General features: G+C 53.4%; 2 protein-coding genes across 5 annotated transcripts in view; one reads left to right on the top strand and one right to left on the bottom strand.

Moving 5' to 3' along the window:
* Positions 1 to 47: 47 nt before the first annotated feature.
* Positions 48 to 22,260, bottom strand: adamts13 (ADAM metallopeptidase with thrombospondin type 1 motif, 13). Of its 2 annotated transcripts, none has more exons than XM_069183535.1 (28): positions 21,889 to 22,260; positions 21,267 to 21,333; positions 20,323 to 20,459; positions 19,914 to 19,997; positions 19,420 to 19,544; positions 18,468 to 18,614; positions 17,581 to 17,715; positions 16,471 to 16,621; positions 15,919 to 16,023; positions 15,292 to 15,443; positions 14,827 to 14,890; positions 13,886 to 14,012; positions 13,247 to 13,395; positions 12,690 to 12,810; positions 12,372 to 12,452; positions 11,254 to 11,435; positions 10,754 to 10,889; positions 10,268 to 10,397; positions 9,445 to 9,829; positions 8,808 to 8,916; positions 7,970 to 8,099; positions 6,822 to 7,001; positions 5,821 to 6,025; positions 4,559 to 5,021; positions 4,190 to 4,336; positions 3,494 to 3,670; positions 3,104 to 3,300; positions 48 to 631 (listed from the first exon to the last, which is right to left on the bottom strand). In XM_069183535.1, exons 1-28 carry the CDS (start codon positions 21,970 to 21,972, stop codon positions 476 to 478), a joined length of 4,326 nt encoding a protein of 1,441 aa, XP_069039636.1. In that variant the 5' UTR covers positions 21,973 to 22,260; the 3' UTR covers positions 48 to 475. The 2 variants fall into 2 exon arrangements, with proteins under 2 accessions (XP_069039636.1, XP_069039637.1); XM_069183536.1 differs by having other exon boundaries at positions 6,822 to 6,998.
* Positions 22,261 to 23,457: 1,197 nt separating this feature from the next.
* gpr107 (G protein-coupled receptor 107) overlaps positions 23,458 to 24,073 on the top strand; it is a 31,666-nt gene continuing 31,050 nt past the window's right edge. For all 3 annotated transcript variants that reach the window (XM_069183197.1, XM_069183196.1, XM_069183195.1), the window contains exon 1: positions 23,458 to 23,750. In XM_069183197.1, coding sequence (XP_069039298.1) covers positions 23,649 to 23,750 — 102 coding nt within the window. In that variant the 5' untranslated portion in view covers positions 23,458 to 23,648. The remainder of the gene's footprint in view (positions 23,751 to 24,073) is intronic.

Genomic DNA, 24,073 nt, shown 5'->3' with positions numbered 1-24,073 from the left:
ACAACCCAGGGCTGAGGATAAAATATTGACAATACATGTAAACCCCAGAACCAGTACCTTGTATAATTGCAATTTTACAAATGTTGCAAATATTCAATATATATATGCATATATTTACATCGTCAAGAACAGATGATTTGCCTTGGTAAATGTGGGATTATATGCTACACAATTTATCTGCATGTTGTTAATGTTTAAGAATGTACACAAATGTCATAAAACATATTTTTTTTTTTACAAAGAGTGTGCAGATCTTACAGGCATCTCCCACCATTTGTAGTGAAATTCACAAATACTGAAGACGCCCCTTCGAACATCGATTAGCCAGTAGGAGGTGTTCCTGCAGAATTATGTGCAATTACTGTGTTTTTCAATCATCACAATTCTTACGAATCGAGGGGCGAGACGAGCTCGAATCAAGGGAGTTCTGTCTTTTCTAGCAGAGTGAGATATCGGAACTCCGCGCGGCGGGAAATCAGGGGTCGATGATGGAGTACTCCGCGCGGAAGGCGCCCTCCTGGTGCGCGTAGGTGCCGTGGAACTCGATCTCCACCCTGCTTCCCGAGGAACGCCAGAAGAAGAGGCGGTTTCCCCGGAACACCACGCTCCGCATGACGTCCACGTCCCGGATCTGCCGGGAGAGAGGAGACCCGCTGCCGTATTCCCAGCCTGGCTGTCTTATCTAGAGACCGTGGCCCCCGGCTGCGCTTGGATTCTGTCCCCACACCCGGACACGAGCCAGAGGACTCGAGTAGGAACGACAGGGAAGCGGCGTTAACATCCCGAACAAGAAGGGTGGCAGGAGTGGGGAACAGGCTGCCCAGCCATGCCGATATATTGGTTTCTTTCCAAAAAAAGCTAGGTGAGATCCTAGATTAATTAACTTTTAAGGATCACAGGGGTTGAATGTCACACCCACCCACTACACACACCACTGCACCACACATCACACTTGTCACACACTCATCACACTCATCATCCACGCACTTCACACTCCAGACATACTCATCACACACTCCTCACACTCATCATCCACACACATCACACTCCACAAATACTCATCACACACTCCTCACACTCATCATCCACACACATCACACTCCACAAATACTCATCACACACTCCTCACACTCATCATCCACACACATCACACTCCACAAATACTCATCACACACTCCTCACACTCATCATCCACACACATCACACTCCACAAATACTCATCACACACTCCTCACACTCATCATCCACACACATCACACTCCACAAATACTCATCACACACCCCTCACACTCATCATCCACACACATCACACTCCACAAATACTCATCACACACCCCTCACACTCATCATCCACACACATCACACTCCACAAATACTCATCACACACCCCTCACACTCATCATCCACACACATCACACTCCACAAATACTCATCACACACCCCTCACACTCATCATCCACACACATCACACTCCACAAATACTCATCACACACTCCTCACACTCATCATCCACACACATCACACTCCACAAATACTCATCACACACTCCTCACACTCATCATCCACACACATCACACTCCACAAATACTCATCACACACTCCTCACACTCATCATCCACACACATCACACTCCACAAATACTCATCACACACTCCTCACACTCATCATCCACACACATCACACTCCACAAATACTCATCACACACTCCTCACACTCATCATCCAGCACATCGCACTCCACAAATACTCATCACACACTCCTCACACTCATCATCCAGCACATCGCACTCCACAAATACTCATCACACACTCCTCACACTCATCATCCACACACATCACACTCCACAAATACTCATCACACACTCCTCACACTCATCATCCACACACATCACACTCCACAAATACTCATCACACACTCCTCACACTCATCATCCACACACATCACACTCCACAAATACTCATCACACACTCCTCACACTCATCATCCAGCACATCACACTCCACAAATACTCATCACACACTCCTCACACTCATCATCCAGCACATCGCACTCCACAAATACTCATCACACACTCCTCACACTCATCATCCACACACATCACACTCCACAAATACTCATCACACACTCCTCACACTCATCATCCACACACATCACACTCCACAAATACTCATCACACACTCCTCACACTCATCATCCACACACATCACACTCCACAAATACTCATCACACACTCCTCACACTCATCATCCAGCACATCGCACTCCACAAATACTCATCACACACTCCTCACACTCATCATCCACACACATCACACTCCACAAATACTCATCACACACTCCTCACACTCATCATCCACACACATCACACTCCACAAATACTCATCACACACTCCTCACACTCATCATCCAGCACATCGCACTCCACAAATACTCATCACACACTCCTCACACTCATCATCCACACACATCACACTCCACAAATACTCATCACACACTCCTCACACTCATCATCCACACACATCACACTCCACAAATACTCATCACACACTCCTCACACTCATCATCCACACACATCACACTCCACAAATACTCATCACACACTCCTCACACTCATCATCCAGCACATCGCACTCCACAAATACTCATCACACACTCCTCACATTCATCATCCACACACATCACACTCCACAAATACTCATCACACACTCCTCACACTCATCATCCACACACATCACACTCCACAAATACTCATCACACACTCCTCACACTCATCATCCAGCACATCGCACTCCACAAATACTCATCACACACTCCTCACACTCATCATCCAGCACATCGCACTCCACAAATACTCATCACACACTCCTCACACTCATCATCCACACACATCACACTCCACAAATACTCATCACACACTCCTCACACTCATCATCCACACACATCACACTCCACAAATACTCATCACACACTCCTCACACTCATCATCCAGCACATCGCACGCTTACGAGTATACAGGTGTTGTGCACACCCACTCGCCACAAACACACTCGTCACACGCGTGTCGCACTCCCACGCACGCGCGCCCGCCACCCTCGCACTCTCACCAGGATGAAGCTGGGCTGCCTGGGGCCGCCGCCGCCGCCGCCGCCGACGAAGGCGGGGCCGATGCTCAGGGCTCGGACCTCCACCTGCCGGGAGGGCGGGGCGTTGATGAAGGTCCGGCAGGCGCGTGTCCCGGGATCCGGGGGCTGGACGGGGTTCACGATCTCCCCCGAGGAGCCGAACAGCTGCACGTCGCAGCCTGCGGAGACCGAATCGACAAGCGGGGGGGGGCCGTCAAGGGCCGATTCCAGGTCCCGGACCCCCCCCACCCCCCACCCCCGCTCTCCTCCTGTCCCCCACTCTCGTCCGTCTCCGGCTCTCCCTGGATGAACATCCGCAGGGACGTCGTCGCCCTTCCCCGTTCTCCCCCCCCCCCCCTCCCGCCCCCTCACCGCCGTCATGGCCGCCGCTGGCGTTCAGGCTCTGGTAGGCCAGCAGGACTCCGTTGCCGGGGGTGACGCGACCCTGGCGGATCAGCAGCACGTTGGTGTTGGTGGTCAGGGTGTAGCCGGCCAGCCTCTCGCACCTCTTCCTGAGCATCAGCCTGCTGTAGAGCACCAGCAGCTCCCCTGGGCACAGGCGGGCACACACAGACACTGCCGGTCAGCGCCGGGGGTCTGCAGGCAAGCCTGTCGCGTTGTAACCAGGGCAGGAGTAACGCAGAACAACGCCTTTAACCCACAAACTTGCCCATTGCGTTCTTTTTTTCTGCTTCCTCCCTGTTCCCTCTATGTCCTGTCCTTGTTCTTTTTTTTTCTGGGCGACGAAGACGGTCTTTGCCCATCCATTGGACTTTCCCTTAACATGACAGCCTCAAAACCAGCTCAGCTGGCTCGCTGGCACACAGGAGAAAGCTGAGCGGCGTGGCTTCACCAATATGTGGTTTAATAAGGCATTGGAGCTGGTATCTTTCTAAACACGAACTGTATTTCTTGACCCATAATGCTGATTTCCTGTTAATGCAGATTTAACTTCCTGATGGGCTACTATCTGGGTCCTTTAAGGACAATGCCATTACAGACGGATGGATGGACCCTTAATTACTGCCATCCTGTCTACTTCCGATGGCTTTTCCTATGGTCACCTACTGTCCTTGCAGTTCAGGGAGCTGGACACCACCTTGACCTGGATGACCTGGCCCAGGGGCCGGCCGATAGACAGCAGACAGTCCCGCGACTGGACGTGCCTCAGGTCCACCGTCCCAGAGTCCTTCAGAAGCAGCTGGCCGCACACACCTGGAGCGGACAGACAGACAACAGGTGGGTCAGTGTTCCTGCCTCTGTCACCAGGACGGGCAGGCTGAGAGACAGTTAATGTGACACAGAGAACAGGAAAAACATACAGCAGGCAAGGAACAGGACTGTAAAGAAACATGCAGAATAAGAGTCACAGACTGATCAGAAGAGCACAAAGGGGACAGGACAGAGAATGGAAGTTGGACTTATCCACCACCTAACTTGTCTCAGTTTTCGGGGGACTCAGAGGCTCCTCTCTGTACTGGGGCTTCTCTCGGGGGCTGCTGGGGGTTGCCGTTGGCCGGGATGGGGCAGGCGTGGCCCCTGGTCTGGTGACAGCGGGGTCCTGCGGCGGGTTTGGAGCGGGCGTCCCCGGGATCGCCTGCCGATCTGGGGCGGTTCCTGGCACTGGGGGCTCCTCTCCCGGAACCCCGATCCTATCCGGGCCCAGAGGGCTGTCTGTCCGGCGCCCGTCAGAGCCCGCGGCTGGAGGCTGGTCCTTATTGGGGTCTCCGGCCGTCGGATCGGCTGCTGGCGCCAGGGGGCAGTCCTGCAGGTGGCAGCCCTGGATGGTGATGGGCTTGGGCAGGTGCATGCAGAACAGGGGGCTGAGGGGGTGGGGCGTGGCCGGCCCCACGCAGGACACCTGCCGGGACTGGATCCCGAAGCCACAGGACACCGAGCACTGAGGGACAGGGGCACGGGGTCAGCGCACAGCCACGGGAAGACAGCTCGCACGTTTCTAGCTCTTTCTCGGGGGTTAAAGGTCACAACCGCCATTAAACTGCTACTCGCATCCCTGCATCGTGCTCAGTTCGGTGTATTTGTCATTTGCACGAGTGCGATGAAATGCTTAGATGAAATGTCTGAAATGTAGAAGGCACACCCGAAGAAGGCTCCACAGCCGAAATATTATGTTTCTTCTCTTCTCTTTTCAGCGGGGAATAAACGTTGACTCCTTTGCAGCCCACGCATGCCGACGCAGCCACCTGCTCGTGTAAAATGTATTTCCCCTCCATAAGTTCAGCTCGGCTTATGCGTCACGTGCACAAGAGCGGTGAAATGCCTATTCGCACGTACGCTCCGATACAAAGACATGAAGGAAACACCAGAGCAGCAGCAGCAGCAACAACAAGTTAAATAATACCAGTAAGGGAGCTGCGTCAGCACGCGTAGGCTGCAAAGGAACAAGTAGAGGTTAATGCCCTGCCGAAAAGAGAAGAAAAGAAACCCAACTTGTTTACTTGTTCTTTTGCACGTTCACCAATACGCAACTTAAATACAAGTCTTTGATTCAGTTCTGGTACAGCCACCCCCTCGGATTCAGCTGAGGGGGGGAGCTGTCACTATTAAGGGGGACGGGGGGACAGTGCAGAGGTGGAGATTGTGCATTGCTGCTGAACCGTGCATTGTGAGGTTAGCGGTAGTGATAAGTGGGCCTGTGTGTGTGTGTGCGTTTGTGTGTGTTGGTGCCTGTTCTGTACCTTGGTCCACTCCTGCACCGCCCAGCTGAAGGTGCACACTTGCACCAGACAGGGCACCAGGGCTGGGGGCTTCTCCAGCTCCGGACACAGCTCCGGGGGCACCTCAGAGTCTCTCCCCTGCTCAAACCGGACACAAGACACCGTCCGCCGGGCCGCGCCAAGCCCACAGGACACAGAGCAGGGCCCAGATTCCTGCACCCTCCACCTGCCAACAGCAACAGGAGAGTACAGATGTAGCGGAGTTAGTTTGGGCACGGCGACGTCGTGGGGGGGGTCTCCTTTAGCTCACTCGGCTGGTTCCCTGGGGCGTCACACCGGGAGACCCCGGTTCGCACCCCAGGTGCTGCGGGATAAACCGGCGGGGTGGGGTGGAGCGGCGGAGGGCACGAGCCCACGCGGAACCGCGGCGCTCACTCAGAGCACATCCTGCCCGTTATCACACAGTCCTACATAGAGACCCACTCTGGCCTCCACAGGGACACCAGAGCAGCACTGCAGGAGATAATGCGCCAGTCCATTTGAATCGGGAAATACTTGGAATTTTCTTCCACCGAGAAAGCTATCCAGGAAACCAAATGAATCGTCAACGGTCGCTACCGAGAGGCAGATTAAGCCGTTTTCTGTCTGCTCCATCCGATTCAGGGGCGCTGGGGGAGCCAGAGCCTATGCCGAGGCAGGGTGCGAGGCAGGGTACTCCCTGGATGGGATAGCAGTCTATCGCTGGGTGTTATTTTCACGTGCCTGAATAATCAGTGAAATAGCAGGAACAGTCTGGTCCCTGACTTCTGCCTTGGGTTTCTGTTCCACCAGGGTTTTAACTGTCAGGCGTTAATCGACTCCATCCCTGATCTCGCGACTCTGCACGGCTACGGTTTCTGAGTCCTCAGCCATTGAGGATTTGGAGTTTTCCTTAGATTCCCCTGGGGCGTTGACCCGCAGGTTCTGGGCGGCGTGTCTGGAGCTCCACGCGCCCATGGAGGCTTATGGGAAAAGAGCCCCACCTGGCAGGACAGCTGTGGGTGTTGCAGGCGACCACTTCCTCGGGCCTCGGGACTGCCCCACACTCGGAGTCGCTCAGCACCTCCCCGGCTTCCTCGCTGGCCCGTGTGCAGTACAGGAGCCGGCGGGCCACGCCCCCGCCGCACGACACACTGCACACCCCCATCTTAGAGTGCCACCTGCTGGCCAGGAGGGAGCAAGAGTCCAAAGAGCACAACATCAGCATTGGAGCCCAGCTGTGTCATTCCGGCTCAACTATAAATGACCTCATTGAGCTAATTATTGGCTTAATTATTGACCTGGCACATCATCTGATATACTATCTTCCAATTCCCCACCATACAACTTTCATTAGTCTGTTTCTGGCCTCCTGTTTATCCCCCAAGATTGCTTACAATATATGGGTGACAGGGCCTTCTCCAGCTACACCCCAACACTCAGGAATTCTGGACTTACAAAGCCCCCTGGACTGGAGTTGGGCTCCCCAAGAGCTAACACAATCACACACACTAGAAAGAGTGAATTCTCAGTTAATATATGAGAATAGAAGAGGAATGAAGATGGTTAAGATCACACAGTGATGGGAATGACTGCTTCTAAATGGACTACCAAGCTAACGAAAGAGATGCAGTTTTAGTTGGATCCCACCAGGACCCGAACCCAGAAATTTTCACACCAGAGCCAGAGACGCTGGCTGTGCTGAAGAGGAAATTTAGCACAGGTGGGCCTGCCGTCAGTACCATATCCGGCCAGAAGGGGGCGTCTCTGTACCCTAAACTGTCTTCCACAGCTTTGTTTGTACCAGGGACCAGTCCTCCTTCTTTGTGAACCGTAGTTTAAAAAAAAATAGAATTTAATCGGTAATGATACTTAAGGTTATGTCAAGGATTAGTCAGCATTGCTCCATGGACCAGTGCTGATCCACAGAGCCGGGTTCAAGATAAACAGTCCTGCTACCTGCTGCTACTCGCGGTCCTGATTGAACCCAAACACAAAATCAGCATTTGTTCCGGGAATCCAGAATCCTGTCGCCAGGATTAGGATACGAGGATTGAGATACCAGCACCGGCACACATGAGGACGAGGTGTGCAGTGAAGGAGTGACCCAGCGGGACAGCGACACTCTGACCTCCTGGCCGGGGAGACTCACGCTGGGGGGCAGGGGGTACGGCCGCAGGGCTCCAGTCTGGACCCGGGCTTGCTGGCCTCGTCGCATTGCGTCTCCGGCACCGTGGACCTGGACTGGTGATCCACACAGGAGTACCGCACCTCTGCCAGACCTGGGACATGAGCCACAGGAGGGGATTACCCAGCATTCAGCGTTTCTCAAAAAGAGTAGGGGTGTTACCCCCAGCGTCCTGGCCACATTTCCCATTGGCCCTTACCTACCATGGCCTCCTAATAACCCCCCATCTCTGAACTGGCTTCATCACTCTGTTCTCCTCCCCACTGAGAGCTGGTGAGGTGGGGCTGCACACTGGTGGTGGTAGTGGGATTCCCCATCACCTGTAAAGCGCTTTGAGTGGAGTGACCAGAAAAGCGCTCTATAATGTAAGTGTAAGGAATTAATTCCGCTCAATGGCTCAACCAGTGTAGGTGCCTCGCTGGAGAGTGGGTGGGGCTCTTTGACAAATTAGATTATACTGGCAGCTGACTGACTGGGATTCCCCAGCGGGCGACACAGAATTAGCAGAGTGCTGCCAATATAGAAAGGGCTCTGGTGTCAGTGGTAGAGGCACTGCTCCTCCGGTTGGTACTGACAATCCTGTATGGTGCTGTTCAGCTTGCAGACTATCAAAAGACAAATGACTCTTGCAGGTGGGAGTGTTGGAGGAGCCTGTTAGCCAGTCGTAGCAGTGAAGGAGATGTCGCTGTCAATCGGGAGAACTGGGTGAGTAGACGATAACCAACAGCTCCAAGCTGAGAAATATTGAAGTCCAGTGTGCTGCCCCCTGCTGGAGAGAGATGGAATGATCGTGCACACTCACCTCCTCCACAGCTCTTGGAGCACTGGCCAATCACAGGGCTCCACACATACACAGGCCCCGCCCTGGCGCGTGAGACCCAGTCAAGCCCCGCTTTGTGTAACCGTGGAGCCTGGGAAAGACAGGTATTCACAGCACCTTACTGGAGCACGTAAAAGCCACAGCCTCCTGCACCAACAACACCGGACTGAAGATGGCTGAATACGCAGAATAAGGGAACTGGAAAGCACTGCTCTTAATAAGCAGAAGCTCTACCATGCAGTGATCGCTGAAGCCCTGAGGAGCCCTTGATCAACCATTAAAGGCTATCCTGAAAACTAACAAAACCATTCAACATGACTAGGATTTACACCCAGGTGCAATGACACGAAAGAGCAAGGTTTAGTACATCAGCGCACCTTAGTATAGCGTAAGCCAGAGAGCATCTTTTGAAAGAAGGAAGAATGTTATTTATTAACATGCAGGCTTGTGTTAGTACTGTGGAAGTTAATCTTTCTTTTCCTGTTGCTGATAGGCAGAGCTAATCAGAAACTGATGCTTTTAGCAGTGTGCAAAATCTACGTGCAGTCAGTCCATTCACCCCCTGCTAGGTGTCGGCCATGTTTGTGAGTATTACAGCTCTATTCCTCTGCCAGTCTACCTCTGACCAGTTCCCAGACTCCCAGCCCAGCGGGCAGACGTCAACCACGCAGGGAAGGAGCTCCGCGGGCCTCTCGGACTCTGGACACATCCTCTCGTCCACCTCCACGTCCGAACCCCGGAGGGCCTGGACACAGGACACGGACCGCCCGGCCACCCCCGGCCCGCACACCGCCGAGCACCGGCCCGGGTCGGAGACGCGCCACCTGCCCGGACATGGCTGGGGGTTGCAGGGCTGGCTGGAGCGCGGCGCCCAGCGCGGCGGGCACTCGGACGCGGGCAGCTGGACGGTCAGCCCCCCTTCCCTCCGCACGCACCGAACTGGACGCACCATCTCCCCTCTGCCACAGGGGGCGCTGCAGGGCCCGAACTCTCCCACCTCCCAGCTAGGCAACAGCGAGAGCAAAGTGAGCAGTTCCCTTTGGTTAAGTACATCACTAGAAAAACTGTGAACATCATGGTTAAGCATCAGTAATCGAATGAAGGGGCAGCTGCCTTAGAATACTAGTTGCAATGTTGAAAACAAGTAAGAATGACAGGAGCCAGTGTAGGAATTGCTGGGACTCCTTAGTCATTCCTATTGACTTCCTGCAGTTGTCAGCCACTAAGCAAATAGAGTACACAGTCCTTTCCAATTATGGTACTTTCAAAGTGTTTTGATCGTATCCTTATGGAGGAGTATCATGGCTTCCTAATTCTTGCCCAGTGTGACACTGCAGGGCTCGGGAGGCCGCTGATGGGAGCTGATGGGAGCACACTTCCCCTTCGCCCTCATTAAGAAGCTCAGCCGGTAGCTGGTCCATCAGCCCACAGCAGTGCTGTACCTGGGGGGGCAGGGTCGGAGGTTACAGGGTGTCTGGAGGACTGCGGGCTGGGGGGGGCTTCCACACTCCTTGTCTTCAGCCCTCTGCTCAGTGCTGGAGTCCACGCAGACGTAGGAGATCTCCTGCACTCCTGGGGGGCAGGGAGAAGGGGGGGGTTTAATGCAAACGTTCAGCCATTTCTCGCTACGTCTGGGTAAAATCTGCTTAGAGATTTTCATAAGAGGGCCTTACATAACCTTGGCATAAGGGACTTATCAGCAGGGATTTTCTGAAAGGACCTGTTTATAAGCCCCTTCACGGGGCGGGGATGTGATCTTGGAGACACAGCGGAGGCTGGGAACGTTCTGCCAGACCCACGGTCAACGCCCTCCGTTGGGTTGCCGCAATGACATCATTCTGCTAGAACCCGGGGTCCCGGTGATTGAACGAGGCCGTAGGCAGGGGGTTATTTCTGGGTGCAGTTTGTCCTCTCCGGGGCACCGTTACCTGTCCCGCAAGTGGTGGAGCAAGCTGAGGTGGCAGCTGTCCACTTGGCAGAGGGGATCTCCCAGGGGATGAAGAAGGAGTAGGAGATGTTGGGGCTGGTGACCTCGCCGTACTCCCTCCCATACTTCCGATAGACCTGCGGGATACGGGACTGGAGTGAGCCGCTGGCAAACGTAGCCTTCCCGGCCGCCCAACGGCGGCGAGCCACTTCCCCCCGGTCACGGCAACCCAGAATCTATCCCAGAAGCACGGGGCGCACAACCCCAGTCCGTCACGTAGCCACGGAGACAGCCGGATCGCTGGGCGAGCCAACCCCGGGAGCATTCCGAACACACGCCTTCGAAATCGACAAGTATGACCGATGCCGATAGAGAGGCGCCTCACGGCTCTTCGGGCAAACCGAAACGGCAGCGCGACGCCGCCTGAGGCCCGTATCCCCAGCGCGCGACTGCAAGCCAGGCCGGCTCTCGGCCCTCCCCGCTCCCGCTGGGCGGCCTGACCTGTATGTCCACCCGCTCCTGGACGGGCCCGGGCAGCAGCAGCTCCTCGGAGTCCGGCAGGTGGTCGGCGGTGAGGTGGAGCCGGTACTCCAGCCTGCGGTCCTCCAGCGGCGAAGGATAGGAGGTGTTCCTGGACACGGCGCCCCTCCCGGCCAGCACGTACCTCTCGCCCACCGTCACCGCTGCGGGGGACAGGGGCGGCCCGCGTCACCACTCGTACCTTCTCCCCGTACGCGCCCCGGTGTTCCCCCTTGTACTACACTCCTCAAATGCTCATCCAGGAACTGATTATCCAACCACGTCTCCCTCTCTTCAATAGTGAAACACTCTTCACCGGCTTACCTCCGCTCACTATTGAGAAGTCTTCCACAGCTTTCCCTTAATAATAATAATAAGAATTGCTTACACTTATATAGCGCTTTTCTGGACACTCCACTCAAAGCGCTTTACAGGTAATGGGGATCCCCTCCACCACCACCAATGTGCAGCCCCACCTGGATGATGTGACGGCAGCCATAGTGCGCCAGAACGCTCCCCACACACCAGCTCTCAGTGGGGAGGAGAGCAGAGTAATTAAGCCAATTTTATAGAGGGGGATTGTGAGGAGGCCATGATCGATAAAGGCCGATGGGAAATTTGGCCAGGACGCCGGGGTACTTCCCTTGTGCACGCTTCTCGACCCGACTCCTTTGACGACCCGACCTGGTTCTCCTACTTGGTGACTTCGCTCTTGCCTAACGGCTTGGATTTGGAATCTGGGATCTACTTTTGCTCGTAGTACTCCCTTCCCCAAAGCTTCACGCAGGGGTCCAACTGCTCACCCCTCTCAGAAATCCCGCCAGCCAGATCAGGGTGGGGGTTTGCTGTGTCAGTGGCTGGACCGTCCCGGCATCAGCCTCTCATAATCGAACCTCATCCTCATCCTAGAAGACCTAGACGCCAGCGATGATTACCCGATCACCGTCCCTGTTCACCACCACACCTTCCGGGCTCGGAATACTTAAAGAAACTCTGCAGACGCATTTAGCACGTTATCCCGGGGCTAAAATGGAATATTCTCTGAAAGCAAAAGCGACAACCCCCCCCCACTGGCCCACGACCGTGGAGGTCCGACTCACCCAGGTGTGAGAAGAGGGACCTGCTGTTGACGACGTGGACGCGTGTGGCGTTGGCCGGGAGGGTGAGGAACGTGGTGTACTCTGCAAAACAGGAGAGAGGAAACATCGGCGCTTGCTCGCGGGTTCCATGGCGGCGGAGGGGGGCAGGAGAGAGAGTCCGTTTCTGCCCCCGGAAGGAGGAATTAGTGCCGGATACTGATTTTTTATTATTCGCTTGTTATTTAAGATCGCCCCGGGCCCCCAAACTGACTGTGTCTACCAGAAGGGTTGGGTTCCACCAGAGGGCAGTTACAGGGGTGCGCAGGTAGGGGGCAGTACCTTTGGGCTGCCCCTCGCTGTAGGAGCCGGAGACCTGACTGCAGGAGGTGCCATTCCCACCACACACCCCGCACACGTCCTCCACCGTCCCAGAGTTCAACTGGCCGTCGCAGCCGAACAGCTGGCGGGAGGAAGAGGAGAGAGGCGCATCAGCTCCGCGCCGCAGTGAAGTCTGGAGCGGTGAAGCGGTCCTCACTCTAAATACTCCGCGATCGCGCTGAATGCTAGGTTCACACCGGGTTACCGCGCTTGAGAACGTGCCTCTTTTCGGACAGGATCATGGTACAGTGGGGTCTGTTTGCTTGATAAGAGGAATCTGTTTGATGTGAACATTAACCAAACCAAGATAACAGCATTCTCTCTTTTTGCAGTACCCTCCCTTACCTACAATCACTGACATCACCTGCCACGCACACTCACTGACATCACCTGACATCACCTCCCACGCACAATCGCTGACATCATATAATATCACCCGACACCAATTAACATCACCTGCCATACACACTCACTGACATTACCTGAAATCACCTGCCAGGCACACTCAGTGACATTACCTGGCATCTCCCTGCCAGGCACGCCCCCCGGGACCCTGCGGGGGTGGGGCTGCCAGGCTCACACCTTGTCCCGTCCAGGAACTGGCTGCCCCGGCTCATCATGAAGTTCTGCCCCAGCGAGCGGCACATGAGTTTGCACTGGGCGTCACCTGGAGGGGGGGGGGGGGGAGGGCTCAGTTTACATCCAGGTCCCACAAGCCGCTGAGTAACAGAACGACACCTACAGTACAGGACCACGAGCTGGTCTGTCACGTCACATGGCTGTGAAGATCCCTCGGTCTGGATCATGTTTAGCCCTGCCTCTCTGTGCTTGGCTGGGACCCCACAGCTCTTAGATACGCTTTAGTCTGCTCGCAATAGAACGTGGCACAGTTTTTGAACGGGCTGTTAGGGTCATTTCTGGATTTGCTTCACGAATACTCGCAGATGTACAGTACCAGGGCAGGGCGAGCACAGCGGGTTAGTCCCTGATCTCGTGCCCCGACAGGCTGTGGGTTCGAGTCCCCGCCGCAGACACTGAGTGAGGTCTTCACCCCACTGGCTCCAGCCCTCCCAGCTGGGTAAGTGGGGACCAGCAGGCTTCCTGCCTGCTCAATGTGAGCCCACCAGTGGGCTCTGGAGGTCGGTGCGAGAGCTCACCACTGACGAAGCCCACAGCGGGCACCCAGCTGTGGCAGGAGGCGGAGGTGGGCTTCAGTCTCAGGGGCTCGGAGTTGGTCCGGGAGCACTGCTCGGCCATGAAGTCCAGCTGGCTCTTCTCGCAGGCCTGCCTCGGCGCACAGAGGGGGAGAGAGAGGTGAACCGGGACAAGCCGCACTGAGACTGGTCCTGTTATCTATGTGAAACCGACGATCTCTACACTGTAGCGTCCAAGCCCTGCCCGGAATGTTACTTTTGCCAGTGAAGTTGATTGTTTTCAACGTTTACAAGTATCGCTGCTTTTGTATTTTGTAAGTGAGCGGCCCTGGTAACGTTTCAGGTCTTTTCTTTCGTACACACGCCGATGTTTGAAGAAGACCCTGGAGCAAGGCCGGTCTTCCCAATGTGGGATGTGTGCCGTGCAGTGGGAAAAGACGCCTGGGTCCTAGCTGTGGTGCTACAGCAACACCACAGTCTCTGCACCCTGCAGGCTGCCTGGGACAGCAGCCATTCACGTTGAAAAGCTGTCCCGTTTCCTCAGACCGCCTGTTGAATCTTGGAAACTAAATAAATTCATTGATGTTGTAGAAAAATGTGACAAATTCCGAATCAAGCATGTAAGTTGAGGGTTTTAGAAGTTACTGTGAACATTTCACTTATGTTGTGATTTGAAATGCGGATTCATTCTAACCCCCGAAATCTGAACTGAGCCTCGCAGGTCTGCACTGGGGTGAGCCATGAAGACCCACATAATATTAATAATAATAATAATAATAATAATAATAATAATAATAATAAAAATAATAATTGCTTACACTTATATAGCACTTTTCTGAACACTCCACTCAAAGTGCTTTACAGGTAATGGGGAATCCCACTGCCACCACCAATGTGCAGCATCCACCAGCATCCACGTCACAGCCTTGGCCGGAGAGTCTTACCTGTGTGTTACACAGCCCGGCTTCGACATCCCTGCCCTCACAGCTCCTTCCTCCAAACGCTGGCCTGGAGGGGAAAGGTCTGACACTGTAACGGACCCTTACGGCGACATAGTGATTTACGCTTGACCCATAACGACACAGCGCCCTTCACGGATCTCTCAGCCAATCCGCACCCAGGATTGCCTCTTCCGATTCCAGGACGGCTTGATTTCTGATAGGTAATTATCCAATATTAATTATCATTTAATATTTAATTCTCAATATGACACAATATCAAATCATACTAATTTCAGAATATTATTTGAATATTCGTGACCAATTAAGATCAATTAAGCAATAATTGATGTCAAATAATTATTCATTTGATTTCCTAATTCATTAAGCATGCATGATTGATTATTGATTAGACTGTAATCGATGCCGATTGATTAGCGAGTGCTTCCCAGCCACGCGGCTGCCGGTCACCTCGGGTTGTTGCACTGTCTCCGCCGGGATCTGACCCCTCCCCCACAGGTGCGGGAGCACTGGGAGAACTCCGACCAGCCAGACCAGGCGCCGTGGATCATCGCCGGGGAGCTCAGCTGGGTCGGCGAGACACAGCGCCCCTTCAGGCACCACTGGGAAGTGCAGGGAAGAAACCGTGCATTTAATCACTACCAGCACAGACTGCTACCTCACGGTCTAATTCCACTGCATTGCTTCTTATAAAGCATTAAGCACAAGAAGGGCCCCTCTGATCAGTTCAGTATCTAAATGCAGCGCGAGAGTAGTTTCTCATATTGATACAGTACCATTTGATAATACCTTTTCTCAGAAATGTGTCTTGCGTCAAAGCAGCTGTGTTTTATGGACAAAGAAACTTACAACATGCTCAAACAGTACAAGTAAACACAACATCACTAATAAATATAACATTACAGAACACACGCCTACCCACACATTGTTATTTCACACCATTCATACAGGAATCCACACAGCTGTGCCAGAACCCTGTACATTTACTCCTCTCACAATTGCACTAAGCCCCTATAATTACACAGGGTATTACTAAGGCTTGTTTGCTATTGGTTAGTTCCTTCTTCAAGCTTTTACCTGATTGGGCCCACATTCTGAGCCATCTAGAAGGGGAACCAGCAGGCGAGAGCAGGAACTGTGGTCATTGGGGGTCACGTGACAGGACAGGACACGGCACATGTCCTGGGGGCACAGGACAAATGACAGCTCTGGGCGGAGTATTAGGCACACAGGAAGTCACAAGATGCATAAGAAGGTGAGAAAGGTTACTTGTCACCCTCAAGAAACAAGGATCACCCATACATTTCTGGGAGGAAAGTAGCGTATGAGCTTCGGCTTTCTGTCTGTTTAGCTTGTTGCTGACTCCCACTACCCTTTGTGTAAAGAGCTTGCTCCTAGTCTCCGTTTTCTCACAGTTAAAGGGAGCATGCGTGTTTGGATGCTGTGTTCCCCAGTTATATGTGGAGGTGTGTGGATGCATCAGCATTTTCTCTAAAAGCCTAAACATTTATGTGCAAGCTTGTGCGAGCACAAGCGGGCTAGATTTGATTTTGCACGTCAGCCAGCGCGCGCACGACCCTGCGCGTGTGAGCCCTTGTGCGGGAGCGGGCGTGGATGTGCGTGACTCACGATGCCCCCGTGCCTGAAGGTGCAGGCGCGGGCCTCGCTGCCGAAGGCGATCCGGCACTGGTCGTCCGCCCCATAGTACAGCCCCGGCTTCCAGTCCTGCAGCCCCGCCTCCTGCAGCGGCAGGTCACTCAGACAGCCGGCCTGCTCCGCACTGGAACACAGGCACAGTGGTGCATCACACACCTGGCAAAGCACACTGCACTAAAACAGCACACAGCCAGCAGAACACACTGCACTACAGAACACACTTCACTACAGAACACAATGCACTATAGAACACACTGCACTACAGAACACACTGCACTACAGAACAAACTGCACTACAGCAGCACACAGCCAGCAGAACACACTGCACTACAGAACAGCATACACACAGCAGTTCACACTGCACTACAGAACACACTGCACTTCAGAACACACTGCACTACAGAAGACACTGCACTACAGAACAAACTGCACTACAGCAGCACACAGCCAGCAGAACACACTGCACTACAGCAGCACACAGCCAGCAGAACACACTGCACTACAGAACACACTGCACTACAGAACACACTGCACTACAGCAGCACACAGCACTACAGAACAAACTGCACTACAGCAGCACACAGCCAGCAGAACACACTGCACTACAGCAGCACACAGCCAGCAGAACACACTGCACTACAGAACAAACTGCACTACAGCGGCACACAGCCAGCAGAACACACTGCACTACAGAACACACTGCACTTCAGAACAAACTGCACTACAGAACACACTGCACTACAGCGGCACACAGCCAGCAGAACACACTGCACTACAGAACACACTGCACTACAGAACACACAGCACTTCAGAACACACTGCACTACAGAACACACAGCACTTCAGAACACACTGCACTACAGCAGCACACAGCACTTCAGAACACACTGCACTACAGCGGCACACAGACCTGCTATGCGGTTGTAGGTCCAGGTCAGTCTATATCATTAGCACCCGAGTAAAAGCTCCGCTCCTCTAACCCTTCTCCTCGAGAGGGAGAGGTTCAAACAGACCCAGACTGGGGAGGGGGGGGTCTCTTCGGCAGGCCCCGTCGCTGGCGGACCAGACCGCCGCGGCACGCACCTGGCGAAGCTGAGGAACTGCTCCCGGCTGCACGGCGACCAGGCGAGGTCCACGCTGTTGTAGCCGCCGTCCGCCGCCATGATGAACCCGCTGCCGCTGCAGGAGGTGCCCGGGCCGTCGTGACTGATGCCGAGGCTGAGGAAGGAAGCACGCACGCAGCTGTGACATGAGGTGTGAACACTGGGAAAACGGTTCCTAATGTTCTGGCTTAAATCTGAAAGGCTGATGCTGCAGAGAGCAATAAGATCACTTTCAGAAGAGCGTCATTTGATTTTAGAGGAAAAAGAGGTCCATTTCACACTCCGGTCTGGAGTACAGGTTACGCCACTGGACTTGTAACAGGAAGGGCTGCAGGTTCAACTCCCGTATGGGGCACAGCAATTGTAACCTTGTACAAGGTGCTTGACCCAGCACCTGGCTCTGGTGACACTCCCTACTTTATAAACTGGTCTCTAGGACCCATTGCGTTATTATGTGCAGCAGTGATCAAGGCTATGGATATGTAATGGGAGGGTTGTGGGTTCGAATCCTATGTGGGGCACAGCTGTTGTACCCTTGAACAAGGAGTCCCCCCCCCCAACTAATTGCTAAATAATTAGTAATTTCCAAAGAAATATTAAGAGTCTAGCCTTATTCAAATTAACAGAAATGTAACAGAAAGGGTGACAGAGCAACATAAGGCAATATGATTTATGATTGTTTGCTGCTAATTGACTTTCAAGTTGGGTAACAGTTGATTAGTCTAATTAATCTCGGTGTCTTTCAGACAAACCGATAGTCGCCCATCTTTCCTGAAGCTTCGTCCAAAGGCTGGGCCTTATCAGATATGTACTATATTTGAAAAAAGACCGAATGTGAGGCATACTTAAAGCCTGCAGACACAGTACCTGTGCCCGATTTCATGGGCGATGGTGATGCCTAGGTCAAATCCCGTATCCTCGGTGATGACACAGCTCCACCCACTGGAACAAGCCCCGCCCAGCTGGGCCACGCCCCTGACTTGCTTGTTGCCATCAGGTAATTCAAGATCAAACCTGCAGGGGGTGCAAGGGTAACATAAGAAGAGAGGGTCACCCAGGGGTGCACAGTTCCCGTCCAGGAGCACATCTTATATGTCTCTGTAAACCCCCAGCATGTGAAGAACGGGGACAGGGTGTCCAATTGGTCTAATCAATCATCTTCCGTTGTCCTGATCCACTTCCTGGGTGACACACTTAGCCCCGCTGCACCAGCAACCCCACACTTTCCAAACTTCCGAAACTCCTGTTCTCAATTAATCAAAGCTCAAAAAGTCACACGAGCCTCTCCAGCTCTTCAAACTGGGAGACCTGCACCTTTCAGCAACAAGACAACCAGTCCCATCCCGCACAGTGAGGTGCACTGTCTGAACAGTGAGCTCCTGGAGCTGGAACCAGCTGGAGGCGAAACAAGCGTCAGAGCAGACCACAGGCACCGCGCCCCCAGTCTTTCCCCAGCCCCCTCGGTGCCGATCAGTCAGGCGACACCCCAGGACAGGAGTCGGGCACCCCTGGGGGAAACGGACCCTTCTTCAGGAGCCTCTGTAGCTCACACTCCTGACTCCTATCTCCCTCTGCTGTTACAACTGACCCCCCCCCTGTTGCTAAAGCTTCAGCTCTTCGTGAAAACCAGACCCCAGTGAGACCCCCCGCCCCCCTCTCAACCCTGGAGAGAACGGAGGTAACATAAGCCTAGCTGGGATCTGGGAGCCAGTTTTAATTCCGATTCAAAGCCAGGGAAGACTGTCCGATGAAGCCTCTCTCTGCATCGCCCTGTGAGCGTGCAGTCCCGCGCGCGGCCCTCGTGGGGCCCGGAGTTTACCGCGTGATGTAGAGCACGAGGTCCGCGTGCAGGGGGTCCGAGTCGCTGGGGGGGTTCAGTTTGCCCCCCCAGCTGCACACACTCATCAGGGAGGACGTGATGTTGCTGGTGATCTGGATCTCGGGCTGAAACACACATGGGACACTCAGAGGCAGCACAGCACAGCGCCGGGGGCGGCTCAGGGGCCGCGGGCTGGGCCCGGAGGGGGTGGCGCCGGTCCCGCCTGTGACCCGGGACCCGTGTGACGATCATGGCACGGGCAGTAAGGCAACTCTCCAGCTCCAAAACGGAAATCTGACAGCAGTAAGAATCCTTTCTCCCTTTGACTTTTTCTGATGACATACAGTATCGTCTGTTTTTTACCATAAGTCATTTTAAACACTTAAGAATCGGGATAGCATAGGCCCAGTGTGGTTTTCCTGGCCAAAAGAAAAAGACACCTACAATGGGCGCTTGAGTTCACTATTCTCGGCCCGGCCTGCCTGCTTGCTTACCTCGGGCTCCGTGAGGATGACCATGCGGACGAGGTGGACTCTCAGATTAGCCCCCAGGCTGGTGTCCCTCAGCAGCTCCGAGGCCTGTGGAGACACACAAGAGAAGCGTAGGAGCAGGTGAGGAAGATCTGAGATCCAGCTGCGAGGGATTCCAGTTCCCCCCACGTTCTTTCTAAAGTGACTAACTTTTCTTTTTTGGCGTTTAGCATCTCCAGTTAGTTTTTGGCAGGCCCACCCGATTCCTGGTAGCGCCGGCCGTGCGGTTTTCACACCTCGGCTCGCTGCTTCGAACACTGTGTCCGCACACGGGGGAGAGCGAGGCAGTGGGGGCAGACTCCTATAGCCCCCCCCCCCCGCCCCTGCTCCTCCCTTCTCTCCACCCCTGCCCCTGCCCTGGAAGTGGACTCACGATGTTGAGGTTGGTGAGGACGTATCTCTCCGTGTCCTGTCGGTGGACGTCCTTCACGTCGGGCCCCACCGCCACCAGCAGCTCCAGGTGTCTGACGTCCAGGCCCACGGCCGTTCTGCGGAGACGCCGGGGCGGAGCTGAGAGAGGGACAGGGGAGAAAGCAGAGTTCCGGGGCTCAGATCCCTTCCTCCTCTCTAGCCCTGATTCAGTAGCCTCTTGTCCGCTTATTGCAGGAGCGTCAGAAGAGTGTTGTCCCTCTGGGCGACACGCCTCTGCTCCAGCCAGCTATGAGTCTGTGCTACATCGCCGCAGAGCTCGGGGGCTGTCGCACAAGATGGGCTCGGAGGGGATCGGAGGAGCACGTCTGTCCTTCCTCACAGGGCCGGATTGTGGTGTTCGTAGGCCCTACACACTCTCACTCCGAAATGTGCAAAAAGACGGGTAAACGCCAATTGATCTATTCTAATGCTCAACCACGTGACTGACGGAGCGAGTCCAGCGACCATCACTTCAACAGTTCTAGTTTCTAGAACAGCCGCTGGATGGCGTGCGATTATTGATTTGGAGCCCCTAGAGTCGAACGCAAGCATGTTGTTCCAGCTCGTTTCTCGTTAGTCACCAGTGTTTCCCTCCTTCATAGGCCCTAGGCACTGTGCCTACAGTGCCTCATGGGAAATCCGGCTTTGTTTCCTTATCCTCCCCATGTGGGCGCGGAGGTCGTTGCCGTGAACAGAGAGACATGAGCCTCAACCCTCCCAATCCTTCAGACCCCCCTCTCCTGCTCTGCCCCTGCAGCTGATGCAGTGAATTGAATTCAGCCTGCTCACACCTGTCTCCAGACCCGCGGCCACGTTCTTGTTTTTGAAAAGGGCTCTGTTGGCCGTGTAGAAACCGGGTAATTGCAAACAGGCACGTTTTCTCCGTGCGGCGCATTTTCTACATACCTGCGTCTCGGGGGCCTGTGCCGAAGTCATGTGAGACATCCTCCTGCTGCAGAGACTGTTCAAAACGCTGTAAAAGTGACCGCCTTGTTATCAAAAACCAGCAAATGTGACTCTACCTCACTGTGTTCCATGTTAGACAATAATCCACAAAGCTGTGCCTCTGTCTCTTTAGATTTCTTTCATAAATGATTCAATCTAAAGAGGTGACTAAATCAGACAGCAAAGAGTTTACACTGAATGCCCAGCCAACAGGTATATTAGTCACAGTTCAGACTGATTGCCCGCAACATGAGTGAGTCACCATGGGTATAGGGAGCTCGATTTCAAGACTGAGCCACAGTTTAGGAATGTGCGTGTGCGAAAGTTCATAACTCAGATCCCCCGAATATATCCGACCACATTCCATGGAGTAAGTTGCAGGCGTTCCAGCTTTCGCTAGCTGACTCTTTCTCTTCCTGCCGCTAATGATGAATCTAACCAGCCCCCCTCTTTAAGGGATCATTAAAGAAAACACAAAGTGGTCGAAACGGCCAAGGCTGAAGAGGTCAATGGACTTTGCATGTCAGTCACTGGAGCTGTTGTCGGAAAATCTCGGCCCCCCCCCCCCCCCCCTCTCTCCTACCTTCTCTAATGGAGGTCTCGTCCCTGCCACAATCCCTGGCACAAGCAAGGCCAGGCAGAGAAGAAATCCAGATGTTGCTGTCATGGTGCTCTGTGAGCTGTCCGAGCTTGATCCCGAGCTGGAGGGAAAGAGCTCCTGCTGTGTTCTGCTCTTCAGTCTCCCTGCTCCTCTGGCTGTTGCCCTGCAGGGTAGTGGTGGCGGGGGGGGCCGGGGGGGGGAGCAAGGTGGAATGCAAACACATTGAGCGCAGATCAGAAAGCAAACTCCACTCCGGGCTCCTGCTGGATCTGCAGAGTGGGAGGGAGCCTTTCGGAAATGGTCCGTCAGAGGCGGTTTGCGGGAAAAGAGGGCACCGTCTCCGGAGGCTGTGCGCAAAACTCGGGAGCGGTGTAGTTCTGGAACTGGAAAAAGACAATTCCGAGCCAAGGAATTATAAGACCCCCCCCCCCTTAAACACATACACTCCCCCACTTCCAAAAATGTTCTGTACTGACCTGTATTCAAAAGAGAGCAGAGCTATTACAACTACAATAATTCAAAATGACTGAATATTATAACAGACTATTATTATTATTATTATTATTATTATTATTATTATTATTATTATAGTTCAGGTGGGCAGCTGCGTCAGCATGCGTCGTCTGCAAAGGAACAAGTCATGGGTTTATTCCCTGCTGAAAAGAGAAGAGAGAAAACACAACGTTTCGGCTGTGGAGCGTTCTTCGGGTGCAAGATGTAAGTGTTGTGTCAGCACAAACATGCTTCATGATTTATCATCTGTAAACGTGACTGGTTTACTTACAATATCACTGATATAAACTGGGAAGGACAGTGGTCCCAGCAGATCCCTCTGGTGCGGAACTAATTGCATTATTGCATTCTCTCTCTGTCGGAGGAATCCTACTCCGCTGGGCCCCTGAGCCAGGCCCTTCACCCCAGCTGCTCCAGGGGCGCCGTATAAACGGCTGACCCTGCGCTCTGACCCCCAGCTTCTCTCCCTGTCTGTGTGTCTCATGGAGAGCAAGCTGGGGTCTGCGAAAAGACACATTCCTAATGCAAGAAATTGTATAGGGCCAATGAAGTGATCTTATCTTATCTTTACTCTTTGTATTCTATCAGTAATTCTCAACCCAAACATTATACATGCTCCATTCCCTGAATACCTGTATTGTAATGTGAAAATTAGCCTTTTATGAGGAACTTAATGAAGGACCTTCTGAAAATCTGAACACATCACATCATATAACGTGTTGGGTTAGATAAGCCATACATTTTCACAGCTTGCCATTTTGAATAGGAGTGAAATTCATTTCAGGACTAGCAATCAAATAACAGTGTGAAGCGCAACTAAACGGAACAGCCATTTTTCTCCTGTCATTCAAGCGCAACTAAACGGAACAGCCATTTTTCTCCTGTCATTCAAGCAGGGAAAACGATCTGAATTTTTTAAAACGTTTTATTTGAACAAGAAAAAAAAAGACGACACAAAGAAGATTACGTATAACACATCAATAACATCGTCAGGGGTACATATTACAATGCAAATACACTTTCGTGAAAAAAAGTTTCAAACAGAGCAAATAAAGACGACGCCCTCACAGTTCCCAAACATCTGAAGTTCTTTGGCGGCGCCTGTCGCTAGAAGGGGGCGGGGCCCACGCTGACGTCCAGATGTGGAGGAGAGCCGTGACGTCTGCTTGTTATTGTCGGCGAGCTGAACTCTGACCTCCGGAAGTCAGGGAGGTGATGCTGGAGGAAAGATGGCGGCTGCAGCGGGGTTTAGCGGTCCTGCGATACTCTGTCTGGTTTTCGCTTTATTCCTGAGTGGCGGCAGTGGCAGGCTACACCACCTCGTCCTGAAGGTAAAGCGCGATGAATGTGACGAGGGTTAGGCGCTCCGTGGGCTGTGGACCCCGGCCTTTACGGTGAAGGTTGTGTTTTTTTTTTCTTGCGAAGTGGAGAGATGGGGAGAAGGGATTTAATGCCGCTGTGATACTGAGGCGTTGGGTCTCTTCGAATTCACGCCGTCGTGAAAAATTAAAGATGCGTGGCCGGGCGGATATTAAAATTGTACAGCTGCTGTGGGTCGAAAGCGACGAAAGCCAATGGGATTAAAATGGTTCAGTAGTGCATTTGGCGGAGAATAACGAGGTGCCAGAATTTGAGGACACACGGCGCAGTGTTT

Source organism: Lepisosteus oculatus, chromosome 24 (genome assembly GCF_040954835.1).
Source record: "Lepisosteus oculatus isolate fLepOcu1 chromosome 24, fLepOcu1.hap2, whole genome shotgun sequence".
Taxonomy (NCBI): Eukaryota; Metazoa; Chordata; class Actinopteri; order Semionotiformes; family Lepisosteidae; genus Lepisosteus; species Lepisosteus oculatus.
This window is presented reverse-complemented; position numbering and strand designations above follow the sequence as displayed.